Genomic DNA, 15125 nt, shown 5'->3' on the forward strand with positions numbered 1-15125 from the left:
AGCTGCTGAGGGATCCCATGCTAGGATGACTGTTGAATTAATGAAGGACTAAACATTCAATGAACAGAGGTGGAAGGCTAGAATGCTACATGCTTAAAACACAGGAAATCTTTGTGGGAGATTGCTGAATGAGTAGGATTCAACAAATGCATAGAGTTCAAGGTAGATTCCTATAAATCTAGTACTTGAATTTCTGGTACCAAAAAAAAAAAGTGAAATTTCGATATGCCTTTTGAAAAAGTGAATGAATGAATGAATGGTCATTGAAAAGAGTCAAAGGCTAGAACTTAATATTTTGGTACATAGTGTTCAATAAATGCTTTTTGTGTGGATAGGGAAGAAAAAAGGAGGGAAGAAGGGAGGAAAGAAGGAAGGACGGAAGGAAGGAAAGAAGGGAGGGAAGGGAGGGAGAGAGAGGGAGGGAGGGAGGAAAGGGAGGAGGAAGGTGTCTCAGAGGCTTAGGTCTCCAAGAAGCCAGGCACTGAGCATTCATGAAGAGGCCTATAAAACCCTCCATGACCTGGTCCTCACTGAGGCCACAGGCTCCCCCTGCACCACTCAATCCCTCTTCAGAACACCTCACATCGGCCTCCTTTCAGCTCCAAATCTTTACAAATGCTGTTTCCTTGGTCAGAAATGATCTCCTTTTAAAGTGTGTCTCTTTACACTTAACTAGGTCTCAGCCAAGAATTTGCTTCCTCTAGGAAGCCCTCCGGAGTTTTCCATTATGTCACGTGCACGTATAACTAAAATACCTCCCATATCACCTGGTATTTCTCACTTATGTAATTAGCTGCTTAATGGCTGCTCCTCCCAGTAGAATAAAAACTATTCTGTATTCCCAAGGCTTATGATGGCACCTGGCATGTAGTAAGTGCTCAATAAATATTTGACGAAGGCTCAAGTGCGTGATGCAGCCGTAGTGCCTGGTGTAGCTCTAACCTCAGATCCAGGGTTTTCCTGGGAAGAGTCAGGTTTCCAGGAGCTTCCATCTACAGGCATACTGTTCCTACTCCCACGGCACCATAAACCAGCCAAACGGCAAAATGCACCCCAAATCCGGGAAAGGCCTTCAACAAATCATCTTTGAATAAGTTACAGCTTCTGTCCCAGCCAGCACTGTCACAGGCAGCTTAATTATGGTTATTAGGACCCGCATTAAAACATGATTATAACATAAAATTGGAGTTAGCTGTATAACACATCCAAATTTTGCGGTATGCTTATTGATTTTCTTCCCCTGTTAATCAGAGGGCTACAGTAAATTCAGATAGATCTGGCATAATTAAAACTGAGCCTGTACATTCTAGTGAAAACTCTAACTAGCATCTGTCTTTTGTTAAGGACAGCGAGGCGGGAATGTAAATTTTTACGGGAAACGCAATCAGAGCGTTCATGTTTCATTCCTGGATCTTAGGTGCGACAGGCTGTCATTCCTTTTTAAGAGGAATTTAAAATTGGTTCAAAAAAAGACGCAAGTCATAAAGACATCTGAGAAATGCCAAAATAAGAAGTGGTTGGTTAAAAGAAAGATGATTAGTTGAATCCGGTGATTGGAGGCTTGTAGATGAAACAGTCAACTGAGTTGTTCTCTTTTCAGTGTGGTGGGGTGGCTTTGAAATCAGACAGCTTTGAGTTCAAGTCTGAACTCTGGTATTCATGCCCTAGGTGATATTGAAAAAGCGTTGCTTTGCCTAGCTGAGCCTCATCTGTGAAATGGGGATAATGACAGAACCTACCCCATAAGGGGATTGGAAGGGTTAATGAGATTACAGCTTTTTCAGCTTGTAGTAAAATATTGATAATTAGGAGTTGCTATCATCTTCTCATCATCATCACCCACCACCATCATCCTCATCTCTATTTACATCATTACTATTTTCATTTAATAAAGAGAAAGATCTTTTAATGCTTGTCATGGCTCTGATGAGCTTCATGGTGTAGTGAAAACATGACTTTGAATTCAGGTAATCTTCCAATCTGTGCCACTCATAAGCTATGTGACCTCATACAAGTCATTATATTTCTCTAAATCTGTTTTCTCATTTGTAAAATGAGCACAGCTTTCAAGAGGATGTTGGAGAGGTAATGAGGAATGTTGATTATGCCTGGCATGGAGCAAGTCATTTAACCAATGTTGACTCCCCATCTCCCATATCCAGTCCTGTATCCTCCACAGACTGCTTTGCAGGTGGTATATCTCAGGCGAGCATAGAATATAAAATGGTCTCTGGGTTTCTAATCACCAGACCTCACTAAGAGGCATCCTGTTGGTTTTTCAGTACTGCCCCCTACAAGGCCAGTGTTCCATTGTCATGGCTTTAGTTGCCAGGGCGTGTTCTATGATCACAGAAGGGATCATAGAGCTCATCCCACATTCCACCTGCTCCCCTGAATTTTTCAGCTTTCTTGGTGGTTAGAGTGAGGCCATGTGGCTACTTCTACCCAATAGACCATGAACTCGAACATGGCATTTCCATTTGGAGAGAGGGAAACAGCAGTGGTCAGAAAGCCAGCATTAGAGATAACAAAACTGCAGGATGGGAGTGACTTGGATCATCAGGTCACTGCAGGGAAGACAGTGGTCCTGGAAAGCAGCTGAAATCCCACAGGACTTTGGTGAGTGAAAACTAAACCGCTGTTGCATTAAGCAATTCAAATTTTGAAGTTTGTTACTGCAGCATACCCTAACCTATACTGATTAAAACAAGAATTGATCTCTGCAGTCAAGTCCATGTATCTGCTTGTGATTCTTGCTCTGAGTGCATTAGTGGGTAGGTGGATACTACCCTTTTACAGGCTGATGGACTTACTTCCAGAGCAGATTTTGGTTGGAATAGATGGAACCTGGAACTCCTGAGTCCCGAGATCTGCCATGACATTCATGACCTTTTATGCAAGCTGAGGCTGTTCCTTAGAGTTCTGATGTCCCAAATGGCTGAGAGGAAGGAACATGGACAGCCCAAATCATCAGAGGCCTCAACTGGTTCCTTTACAGTCACATAGCCCCCTACACATATTGGGGTGCCCAGTGGATTTAATATGTGGAATATCATGGGCATCTACTGTTTCTCCCACCAGAATCCACACTTGCCTTTATTTTGATGCCAGCACCTTAATTTTGTCTTGAAAACTATTCATTGGATGCAAGCTTGGTGAGCTTTTCAATCAGAAGCCTCCATCATCATTTTCCCAAAAGGAGGCACATGACTCAGCCTCAGTAGTGATTCATGCCAAATGCAACCACTTTGAAGAACTGGGGAGGGTCTCTGCTTCCCAGATCCTCAGAATTGCTTTTGTGCTCTCCCAGGCCTACTTTTTTAACTCTCTTTGGTCTATGAGATACTCCTAACCTTCTAACAAAGCCCTCCCACCCTTTTCTGGCTGAGTATAGCGAGCATTGGTCCCTTTCCAGTGCAGAGCCCTAAGGAATGGATGGTCATGAATGTCATCTCATATCAACAAAGCCCCTATCATGCGCTGGTGACTTGCTGCACTCTGTTGTCTTATTATTCTAACCTTGGAACGTATTATATGTCTGATGTAAACATAATCATAAACAAAGTAAATACGACTCAGAAGACAAGGAAGATGCAGTTTTATGTATTCACTCAACAAACACACTGTGATATTCACTCAACAAACACACTGTGAATGCCAACTATAAGCAAATCCACTTCTAGGTACTGAGAATAAAGCAACAAACAAAACAGATTTAAAAAAACCACCACCCTCATGCGATGGGCATTCTAGTTGGAAGAAGCAGACATAAACAGCATGGATAAGTAGCAACATAATACTCAGATGCCGAGACGTGCTGTGGGGAAATAAAGCGGGACAGGAGGACAGGGAGACCATGGGACAGGAACCGGGGGCAGATGAAGAGGGGTTGCCATTTTAAACTCATTGTTCTGGGAAGACCTTGCAGAGATTTGAGCAAAACCTGGCTAATAGAGTTGTGTGTTCTCTTGTTCGTGTTTCCAAATTCCATTTTCCAGGTGATTCGGTTTATAGGGTTGTTGTGGGAACAGGATCTGACACTTAATAAGTCCGCAATAAACATCAGCTGGAAAATGAGCTCGAATGAGCCACCATTCAGATACCAAGCCAGTGCTGGGTGTGTGGGGAGTGCCAGCATTCACCCTCCAATCCCAAGCTGCCACCCTGAGGCTACCGCCTCCCAGAGGCCCCAGACAGAGTCCCTTCTCCCTCAGGCCCTGGGAACTGCTAAGGCTGAGGCCTCAGAGGGTGTTGGGCCTTCGGATCACAAGACCCCCACCCAGACTGCTCTAATTAGGGATATCCAGCACAGATGGGGGAAGGGGGGAAGAGACAGAGGGAAAGGGAAAAGTGGGGAGGGGAAGAGAAAGAGGAAAGGAAGAGAGGAGAGGGAGAGGAAAGTGAGAGAGGAAGAGGAAGAGGGAGTGGGGAGGAGAAGAGAGGAAGGAGAAAGAGGGAGAGAAAGAGAGAGAAGAGTGAGGGTGGAGAGAGAAGAGAGAGAGAAAGACGGGGAGAGAGGAGAAAGAGAGACAAAGAAAAGGAGAGAGAAGTGAGAAAGAGACAGAGAAAGAGAGAAAAGGGAGAGAAAGAGAAGACAGAGGAAAGAGGGAAGTAGGTAAGAGAGAGTGGGAGAAAGAGGGAGGAAAGAGAGGGGGTAGAGGGGGGGAGAGTGGGCAGAGAGGGAGAGAGAAAGAAGAAAGATAAGACCAGAGAGAAAAGAGAAAGAGAGAGGGAGAAAGAAAGGGAGAGATGGAGGGAGAATGAGAGGAAGTAGAGAGGAGGGAGGGAGGGAGAGGGAACAGAAAAGCAGTACGCTAGGAAGGAGAGGAGTGTATAACCCTTGCTGGAGAGGAGCAGGTAGAACAGTGGGCCCTCTGCAGTGGTTTGGTGGGCTTTGACCCAGGTGGCTAGGGTACAGTTCCTCTTCAGCTCCTCCCAGCTGCCCTATCCTGCCTATATTTGAGAAATGGTTCAGGGCATAGATTTGGGATATAGGTGAACCTGGGTTCACCTGGGTTCAAACCCCATCTCTGTCATTGCCTGGCCATGGGAACGTGGGCAATCCCTCCACTCTGCGACTCTCAACTGAACAGTATCAACTTCACAGGTTAAAGTGGGGATCACGATATGGTTCACGGAAGGCACACTGGCATGTGCCAGGCAGACAGTGGGTGCTTAGTCAACATTCAGTGCTGCTGTTAACATTCTAACCAGATTCAGGGATCAGCTCAGTCCTGGCTCTGGGTCCATGGACTCTGCGGACTCTGCGGTGAACTCAGCCCCTGAGGAGACCCCTGGTCTCCGCGACCTTAACGCAAAGCCTTGGTTAGGGTCCTGAACAGGAACTTGCTGCACAGTGGCTCTTCGTCCCGCTGCGCACTGGAATTACCTAGGGGACTTTTAAATAACACAGATCCTTAGGCCCACACCCAGAGGATCTCACATAATTAACTCGGGGTGCAACCTAGGCATCTGAATTTCTAATAGCTGCACGGATGATTCCCAGGTGCAGCCTAAGTTGAGAAGCACTGTCCAGGGCTTTGACTTAATCTTCCATATTTATTCCTCAAGAAGGAGATATACTCACACACCGTTTCCATAGGGAGCCTCACAGACCGCCGGATTATTATTATTAGTATTTTTAAATTTGGTGTCACAAGCATTTGTTAAGCATCTACTATGTTCCCGGAACGTGGCTAGACCCTGAATAAGCATCATTCCCGCCCTCAAGCAGCTTGGAGTCTGGGTGGCCATACAGTGAACAAACACGATGCCTAAGAAGATTACAGGAGAGGTGAGGAAAGAAACATCACATTACCCGAATGTGTGGGAAAGAAGAAAGGAGGTACAGGGTCACACCTAAAGCTCAACGTGAAAAAAATGAGTAGCAGTTTACCCTGGTAGAGAGGTGAGGGGAAGGTGGGTAACCCAGATACCCTGAACAGCATGAACAAATGCAGGGTGGTGAAAAACCCCACATTCGACAAAATGAGGAGGGACATTGCCTATAGGCAAGTCTATATAGCAGAGAAGGGAAAGGGCAGGAGAGGAAGCCAGGCAGTAGAGGTCTTTAGCCAGGCTCAGATCCATGGCATTCAGATTACGGGGAATTTGGGAGCCACGGAAGGCTGTAGGGGAAGCCTTCATCCTGTGCTTCAGACTTCAGGGTGTGGCTGCTGTTAAGCGCTGGGGTGTGGGGCATCTGAAGAAGAAAAAGCCTGTGCTTGGCAATTTCCTCCCAAGTAATTTTATTCCATTCCCTTCCATCACGCAAAAACCTGAAGTTATCCTGAGAACAAACGTCACTGCCATGGAAACAGTAAGAGAAACAAACAATGCGTGCACTGTATAAAATGGTACATAAAGGCTGTTTATTTTCCATACCATTATTTTAATAGGTGGGGATGGCAGTGATGAGCTGGAGGAAGAGCAGGCTTTAATGGTGCCGCTAACGTTGCCTTTCCTTAAAATGACTCGCAATGCTCACAGACATTCAGACCCCGGCGCTTAGATCACGTCTCCGGCTTGGAACTCCCGCTGGTTTAGAATCTCACTGCTGGGAAGCATCACCTGTTCCTGGACCCGAAAGGCAGTGTGGTCAAGTGGTTACAGACTCAAGCCAGAGGTGAGACAGCCCTGGGTTCCATTCCTACTTCTGTCACACTTACTGACTGGTGACCGTTGGCAAATTTCATCACCCCTCCGAGCCTCCGTTTACTCACCTGCAAAGTGTTTCCACTTTGTCATTCATTTATTCCTTCACTGGAAAGTTAACAAGAGTTCACTGAAAACTTGCTATGTGCTTTGATCTCAGAAAGGTTCTGGCATTCATTGAGCTTCAAGTCTAGTGGGAGAACAGAGATAATATATCTGCGAACACATAAATAAGAGAGATAATTGTAGATCGTGATATAGGCTGAGTAAGATTTAAAACCAAGGTTGTCCTCTCTGATGAGAAGCCAGTCTAGCTGGCCACAGAAAGAGGAGAAAGAGCCAGCCGCTTACATATCAGAAGGAAAGGCCCTCCAGGCAGGGGCATGGCAAGAGCAAAGTCCTAGGCAGCTCTAAGATTAGAATCCTTGCAGCTGGCGCTTTATAAAAGGAGGTACAAGGTAAGGCCAAATGAGAAGGAGAGACCAGATCAGAAGGGTTCTATAGGATAAGGCAGGAGTGTGCGTTATAATAAAACTAACCTTCCAGAGTTGTTGTAAGGATTGAAGAGAATATCGAGTGGCAAACTCTAAAGCAGTTGCTTAAAAAAAAAAGTCAGCTTTTACTTTCAACAAGATAACTGTAGTAGAACTCATCGTCTCTCAGGTGTAGTTGCTGACATCATAGAATGATTGAATTTCAGAACTGAGAGATCATTTTTCCTAATTATTCTACTTTTTCATATGGGTGAATTAAGGATCAGAGAGGGCAAGGGACTTATGGATGTCACACAGGAGTTAGCGGGGGATGCTCTGGGCTTTTTAATTTCCACTCACTATCCATTGAGCTCTTGAACTCAAGCCCATGCCACGATCTCTATGGGGAAATTCCTTGACTTTTGTTTCTGCTGAGTGGTACTTCCTTCCAGGGACAGTGTGGAAAACCACACTGGAAAACCACAGACCTGGTGCTGTGAGTGTGTGGCTTCTCCCTGTGGGCCTCAGAGGGTCCACAGACATCCCTCCTCCTGACACAGAGGCTGCGTCTGTTCTCCTGTGTCCTCCCTGGCAGAGAGGCTGGGCTTTGGCTGGGGAGCAGAGAGAAAGGACAGGATATTGATCAGCAGGGACCTTACCTAGCCTGGCCTTTTCAATATTCCATACTAACAGAGTGGTAAGATTTGAGAGGAAGTCGAAGGGCTGGAGAATGTTCCTGTAATTGAACAGAACAGTCCTGCCTTGGTTAATTTCAAGTGAGGAGGCTCACACAAAAAAATGGGTTAGATTGACCAAGCCCCTGATGGGTTTGGAAGTTTTACTTATTCTGCACCTTTAATCCCAGCTGGACTTCCTTCTGGTTCTAGACATCCATAAATGCATGTACTAAACCCTATGAGAGAAGAGATTTTTCTAGCATTTGGGCTCTGTTTTTCCCTGACCATTTCTATAATGTACGGTCGCTGCTCCTGTTCATTGAGCACCTACTACAGGCTGGGCAATCAGTTCAGCACTGATCATGCAGCCCCCTCTTTTACTTCCATAATAACCCTAGGAAGTAGTTACTAATATTCTTCACCTTATACAGACAAGGAAACCGATGTTTAAAAGTTACTCACCGGCCGGGCGCGGTGGCTCAAGCCTGTAATCCCAGCACTTTGGGAGGCCAAGGCAGGTGGATCACGAGGTCAAGAGATCGAGACCATCCTGGTCAACATGGTGAAACCCCGTCTCTACTAAAAAAAATACAAAAAATTAGCTGGGCATGGTGGCGCGTGCCTGTAATCCCAGCTACCTAGGAGGCTGAGGCGGGAGAATTGCTTGAACCCAGGAGGCGGAGGTTGCGGTGAGCCGAGATCACGCCATTGCACTCCAGCCTGGGTAACAAGAGTGAAACTCCGTCTCAAAATAAATAAATACACAAATAAATAAATAAATAAATAAAAGTTACTCACCTAGGAGAGAGTTCTGACTTAAACTGAGATATGTCTGACTCCAAATAAACCTGCTTGTTCCAGAGGACACAGGGACTCATGGGGTCCCCAAACACAAAAGTCTTAGAATAGCCCATAGATGTGTGCTGCTATGCGGATGCAGTCTGTTCTCTATGGACTGGAAAATGTATGTGTCACAGTTTATAATGCCAACAGAATGTGTACATATCCACAGTATCTTTAATTGATTTTTCTTCTCATCTTTGAGTCCCAAGAACATAACCCTTAGTCGGGAAAATCTCCTAGCTGGGTTTGCAGGAATTTGACTGTGGGGGCCTGATCCAACCCGATGTGTCTGTCCCTCTCTTTCAGCTTCCTCCACGTTCCTGAGGGTGCACTGGTTTTCCTTCCTGTCTGGCCACACAAGCCTCTGGAGAGTGCCCATCCATCTTACAGGCTCACTTTGTATTCTGTAAACTTTCAGTGTGAAAATAAACGCATTGCCTCCCTGTCAGAGCTCTACCGTGCATGGGTATTTCTTAAGAGCCAGGGCGGATGATACAGACAGACCAAGTATTTCCAAGGAAACCAAAGGGGCATAATTGCTTCTTTCCAGGTAATGTGGATGCACCGGATGGGGTCGGCTGCATCACAGTGGATCATTTTCTTGTTAGCGTCTGGCCAGAGTGATGTGAGGACCACGGGCTTCCTGAGTGATGCTGCATAGGCTCATCTGCAAGTGACAAAGACCAAAATGAAAATAGAGCGTGGAGACACTAGCTGGATGCTCTGCGTCCCCTTCAAAGACCCACGGTGGATTTGTCTCCTGAGACATACTATTGCTGGGACTTTTTTTCTTTTCATTGTCTTCTTATCTTTTCAGATGTCTTTTTTTTTTTTGTATTTCATTTTTACTCTGAGACAAAAGATTTTTCTCTTTTTTTCCTCTCAGCGATTAAAATCTTTCCATCAACCAGATATTCCTAAGGGAGATACATGATGCAAGATTTGGCAGGGTGGGGGTGTAAGTGTGCACTGATGGAGAGAGCAGTCACGGAGTACAGACTGTCTGATGACCTCAAAATCAAGCCCCTGATTAATCACGATCTGCCTAGACAAAGAAATGGGATCACAGACCCATGATGACAATGACTTCCATTAATTGCAACGACCCTGTTTTAGCCTCAGGACCTTGCACTTGCTGTGTTTTCCACCAGGAATGTGCTGCAGCCTGCGCTTGGTGTCTGTCTCACCATTCCTTTCTCTACTTAAATGTCTCCTATTCTAGAAGACCAACCCTGATTGTTCAAAAAGAACTTGCCTCTTTTATTCTCAATTCACCTTGTTTTATCTGCCTCATAGAATTAGAGCTCTCTGAAATTCCTATTTGTGAATGACTTTATGGTCTATTTCTCATCTGTACAAAATAAACTCCAGAGAGCAAGAACTTTGTCTTGTTCAATGCTGTCTCATCAGTGCCCAGAACAGTGCCCGACACAGGCACTATCCTAAGTGCTTTATGATGATGTGTCAATGATTCTTAAATGACAGCCTTTCATTGAAATGGTTTCTGGGAGGTTAATTTATTTGTTCAAAATCCCACCACTGTTAGTTAGTAGGAGATAAGCCATTCAAATGGAGGCTTGTTGAGATTCAAAGCCCAGGCTTTAAACAACCCTGCTAAACTGCCTCCCCTAGCATAGAGCATTCATCTTGGAAGTGGTTTGGGCCATTGTGTTGCCAGGCTTCACTAGAATGTGAGCCCTGGAGAGCCAGAGACGGAGTCTGTTGCATCCACAGCACCCAGCACTGTTTGCCACGTGGTAGACATTCAATGAACAGTAAATGCTCAAACAGTATTTGTAGATAGATGGACAGATGGGTGAGTGGGTGGATGGTTGAATGGATGGATGGGTGGATGAATGAATGAATAGAAAAGAGGGAGAAAAGAAGATAGAAAGGGAGGACAGAAGGAAGGGTAGGTAGAGGGATAGCTGAATTGTTGGATGGATGCATGGATTCGTGAATATATGGATGAGTAGGTGGGTGTATGGATAGGTGGGTAGATGAATAGGGAAACAGAATCCCAGAGAGACTGGTGACTCACTTAATATCACACAGCAAGTCAGCAGAGGGAGGAGAAATCCAAACTCAGGGCCCCTATCCTAGTGCTCACTCTCTCACAACACCAAATATTTGAGAATGAAATTGAATGTTTTCCTTACAGTCTAGGTAGGTATGATAATGGCGATAATTGCTCCAACTGTGTAGCAAAAAACTGGGCTAAATGCTTTAGTCCATTAGTTCATGGGATCTTCTCTAGAACCCTAGGAAATAAGTGCTGTAATAGCCCCTCATCCTCAAGGACATTATTATCCATTTATGTCAATCACTCCATGTGATAAGTGTTATTTTTATCCCTACTTCTCAAAAGAGGAAAATAAAGCTCAGAGAGGTTAAGTAACTTGCCCTTGTCATCCTGTAAGGAAGAGGTGAGGCTAGGATATAACCCTTTGCCACCACTGTACTAATTTTAACCGCATAAGAGCTGATGCTCTGTTTATCACATGGCAAAATACAAGGCGAATAGAATTGTAGGCACACACCATCTAATCAGCAGAGAAGCTAAAATTATCTCCCCAGGCGGCATTTGGGTAGCAGGAAGCTCACCCTGACACCAGAAACTAGGCAGGAAGGGCCCTATTAGATAGACCACAGCCCGGGCAAAAGGTAAACCAAGTGTATGATATCAAGCAAGTTACTTTGCCTCCCTGAACCTCAGTTTCTTCATCTGTAAAATGGCTATCAAAATGTGATGGATGAAGATTTTTATCTGCAAGCTGTTCTAGTCCCTCTCAGAATTCTATTCCTATTAGGCTATTTCTTCTTCCAAAAATAGTCTTCATATTGTTCCTAAATAATCACTTTGCATTCCCAACACCACACTCTCAGACAATCAGGTCTGCATCCTGTTTTCTCAAAACTTTCCTCTGTGCCTTGTTTTAGCCAGCAAATGGAATGAGTAAATCTCCACCCACATGTTCAACGGGTTAATGGTTTACAGTGCCACTTCTTCCTCATAAGACACCTGCATGCAAGAAATGATCTAGGAATTCAATGTACTTACCAAAGGTAGTAACCCCGTGGGTGCACTTTTAGTGACTGTGGCCCTTCTGGTTGTGAGGAGGAGTTGAAGCTGCAGGAGGTAGCCACCAAATCATAGCACAGACGCAGCCACCAAATTTCTGGGAGGTAGCCTGTGAACGTGAAATGGGTTCTGGCCTGGCCTTGAACCTGTCAAATCCCACTGCTTTCTGACAGAGTGACCTTGGCTGGCTTGGAGTCTTCCACAAAAAAATCAGATACTTATCTGTCAGATGGTGATAACCACACCTCACTATCAGGATGATTATGAAATTGGTGAGAGACTGTGCCTGGGTAGGACGGCACCTGGCAAACAGTAGATTATTTACACAATAGTTTCCTTTTCAGTTGGGTTGCTTGTTTTTTTTTTTTTCTTGTAAATTTGTTTAAATTCCTTATAGATGCTGGATATTAGGCCTTTGCAGATGCATAGTTTGCAAACATTTCCTCCCATTCTATAGGTTGTCTGACATTACAGGGTATATACCCAAAGGAATATAAATTGTTCTGTTATAAAGACACATGCAGACGTATGTTAATTGCAGCACTGTTCACAAGAACAAAGACTATCCTAGTGCTGACTCTTTCGCAACACCAAATATTTGAGAATGAAATTGAGTGTTTTCCTTACAGTCTAGGTAGGTATGATAACGGTGATAATTGCTCTGACTGTGCAGCAAAAACTGGGCTAAATGCTTTAGCCCATCAGTTCACGGGATCCTCTCTCTAACCCTAGGAAATAAGTGCTCTTGAATGAGCATGTATATATATATATATGGTACATACACCATGGAATACTATGCAGCTATAAAAAAGAATGAGATCATGTTCTTTGCAAAAACACGAATGGAGCTGGAGACCATTATCCTTGGCACACTAACAGGAACAAAAAAACAAATATCACAAGTTCTCACTTACAGGTAGGAGCTAAATGATGAAAGCACACAGACACATAGAGGGGAACAACACACACTGGGGTTTACCAGAGGGTGGAAGGTGGGAAGAGGGAGAGGATCAGAAAAAGCTATTGAGTACTAGGCTTAAGATCTGGGTGATGAAATTCATCTGTACAACAAACTCTGGTGACACAAGTTTGCATAAATAACAAACCTGCACATGTACCCCCAAACCTCAAAGTTAAAAATAGCTAACCTATCTCTGTTTTTCTCTCACTCGCTTTCTCCCCTTTCCCCTCTTTTTCTCCATCTTCCTTGCTTCTTTACATTTCCAGTGAACAAGTCTTATGAGTACCCACTGCATGCTAGCCCTGTACTATGCAGAGCCAGAGTGTATAACAGCAGACAAACAGGCAAGGTCCCTCCATAGAGAACTGGCAGCCTCATACAGTGAAGCGTCAAGTGCTTCATCTTCTCCAAAGGAGAAATCAGCCCTCCTGCACCCCTGCCTCAGCCACCTTCTTTATAAAAACCAGTTGGGTTTTCTGCAAGAATGGAAGCCTCTTGCAACTCAGGATAGGATTTTACAGGGGGCTCTCTGTCCCCCAAAGGCTGGGGCAGGTCTGGGCCTGCAGTGAGTGGCCCATAAAAGAGCATTGTTTTAGTGAGTACGTGGGGAAGCTCTGGGTGTGGAGAGTCTTCTGAAATCCTGGGCCAGAGTGCTCCCTCTTCCCTCCTTCATCCAGTATTCACCTCCCCCACCCATTCTTTCTAGGGACTCCTGGCTCCACCACGCTGCTAAAGACATATTCCTCCCCCTGTTGCTGCCTGCAACCTTCTCTCCATCTGCTCCCTCCGCCTGTTCAGGCTGCAGTGTGTAGATAGTATGGCAAGGTAGGGTGGGGGAAGGAGGACAGCTTCTAAATTGGGGTGAGAGGCCTGTAAAGCCTGACCAGCCTGCCAAGACTAGGCAGGGAGAAAAGACAGTCTCCAGAACTGTGCACAAGCTTGTCCCCACCTAGTTCTCTGCCAATGTCTGTCCCCAAGTATCTGCTTGTCTCCCTCATTGCTTGTCCCTCACCACCTCTATTTGTGGAGAAAAGACACGTTGCTTGAGAATCAGCAGCAGAGGTGCGCCTTGCAGTCCTGCTCAGATGAGGAAGGGGGTGCAGGAAGGGGCAAGGGGCTGACCTGAGAGGAAGCCTGCTCCAGTGCCCTGCCGGCAGTGGGACTGTGGGAGATGGGGCTCAGATTAGAAAGTAGAGATGGATCTTAATTTCGAGTTTGTGATTGGGCTTCAGAGGGGTCCAGACCCCCTGGTGTTAGATGCAGTTTTGTGGCTGCCTGTAGTGTTCTAGAGAGATTCAGAGCTCTCACCAGATCCGTAGAGTGAGAGACTTTCTAGGTTATGGGGACTCACTTTGGAAGCAGCGGGGCCCTGGCGGGGAAGCAGGCTGGCTGGATCCCAGAGGGCCCTGGAGAGAACTGGAACTGGGATGTATCTGGAAGGCTGGACAGGCAATGGAAAGCTCCGGGCTGCTCACAAGCTCGGTTTCCAGGCCTCCATCTCTCCGTCTGGAAAATGGTCCGGGTGCTCTCCAGCTTGGCCTGGCCAGGCAGGGCTGCTGAGAGCGTCCGCAGAGAGAGGAAAAGCTCCGCTCCCAGGACGCGAGGGGGATTGGCGTTAAACTTTGCAGGGCCGACGGGCCGGCGGCCAGAGGAGGCGGCTGGCACCCCCGGCGCCGCCGCAGCCCCTCCAGCTCGCTGCCCGCTCGCCCGCCCCCTCCCTCCCTGCACTCGCTCGGCACAGACTCGGCCCCAGCCCCCTCCCTCCTCCCTCTCGCTCCACGCTCGTTCGCTCGCTCGCCGGCTCCTCCTCACTCGCCCGCCCGCGCCCGGCGCAGCTCGGCCAGAGCGACCGCGGGGCTGAGCGCGCGTCCGCCCGGGGGGCTCCGGAAGCTGCCCCGGACCGCGGCCCCCTCCCTCGCTCCCGCCTCCCTCCCTCCTTCCCCGGCTCCCGCGCCGTCCGCCCGCCCCCCCCCCCCCCGCAGCCGGCGGCTCCGCGCCCCCCGCAGCCACGATGCCCGCGGCCCGGCCGCCCGCCGCGGGACTCGGCGGGATCTCGCTGCTCCTCGCTCTGCTCCTGGGGAGCCCGGCGGCAGCGCTGGAGCGAGGTAAGCGCCCCGAGGGGCGGGGCGGGTAGGGGGCGAAGTTGACTGGAGAGCGGGGCGGCCAGGGGTCGGGGCTGACCGGGCGACTGAGGCACCACCCGCGGGGATGGGAAGCGGCGGCGGCTGCCCGAATTCGCGACCAGGAACCGCGCGCCCCCTTGGCCCGGGCTGACGGGAGTGTGGAGGCGGGGATGTGTTGAAGGACTCGGGCGCTTCGCTGCTTCGGCTGCGGGCTCCCTTTCGGTCTTCCCTGGCTGCGGGGCTGACTCTCCTTTGCAGCCAGAGAGGATCTCCTTGGAGTAGGGTCGCCTCCAAACCCCAAATTCCCGGAGC

At 47.3% G+C, this 15125-nt stretch overlaps 1 protein-coding gene and 2 long non-coding RNA genes across 18 annotated transcripts in view; 2 read left to right on the plus strand and 1 right to left on the minus strand.

Annotated features, from left to right (window-relative positions):
* Positions 1 to 2393: 2393 nt before the first annotated feature.
* On the plus strand, positions 2394 to 10025 carry LOC144577628 (uncharacterized). Its single transcript, XR_013521911.1, has 3 exons — positions 2394 to 2619; positions 6399 to 6625; positions 8954 to 10025. It is a non-coding gene; the product is annotated as an uncharacterized LOC144577628 (long non-coding RNA).
* On the minus strand, positions 6355 to 14179 carry LOC103796342 (uncharacterized). Its single transcript, XR_001914643.4, has 7 exons — positions 14042 to 14179; positions 11709 to 11838; positions 8603 to 9314; positions 8267 to 8383; positions 7616 to 7738; positions 6723 to 6870; positions 6355 to 6576 (listed from the first exon to the last, which is right to left on the minus strand). It is a non-coding gene; the product is annotated as an uncharacterized LOC103796342 (long non-coding RNA).
* Positions 14180 to 14500: 321 nt separating this feature from the next.
* Positions 14501 to 15125, plus strand: part of SEZ6L (seizure related 6 homolog like) — a 224320-nt gene continuing 223695 nt past the window's right edge. For all 16 annotated transcript variants that reach the window (XM_078336727.1, XM_035257081.3, XM_078336742.1 and 13 more), the window contains exon 1: positions 14501 to 14795. In XM_078336727.1, coding sequence (XP_078192853.1) covers positions 14702 to 14795 — 94 coding nt within the window. In that variant the 5' untranslated portion in view covers positions 14501 to 14701. The remainder of the gene's footprint in view (positions 14796 to 15125) is intronic.

The sequence above is a fragment of the Callithrix jacchus genome, chromosome 1 (assembly GCF_049354715.1).
Source record: "Callithrix jacchus isolate 240 chromosome 1, calJac240_pri, whole genome shotgun sequence".
Lineage (NCBI taxonomy): Eukaryota > Metazoa > Chordata > Mammalia > Primates > Cebidae > Callithrix > Callithrix jacchus.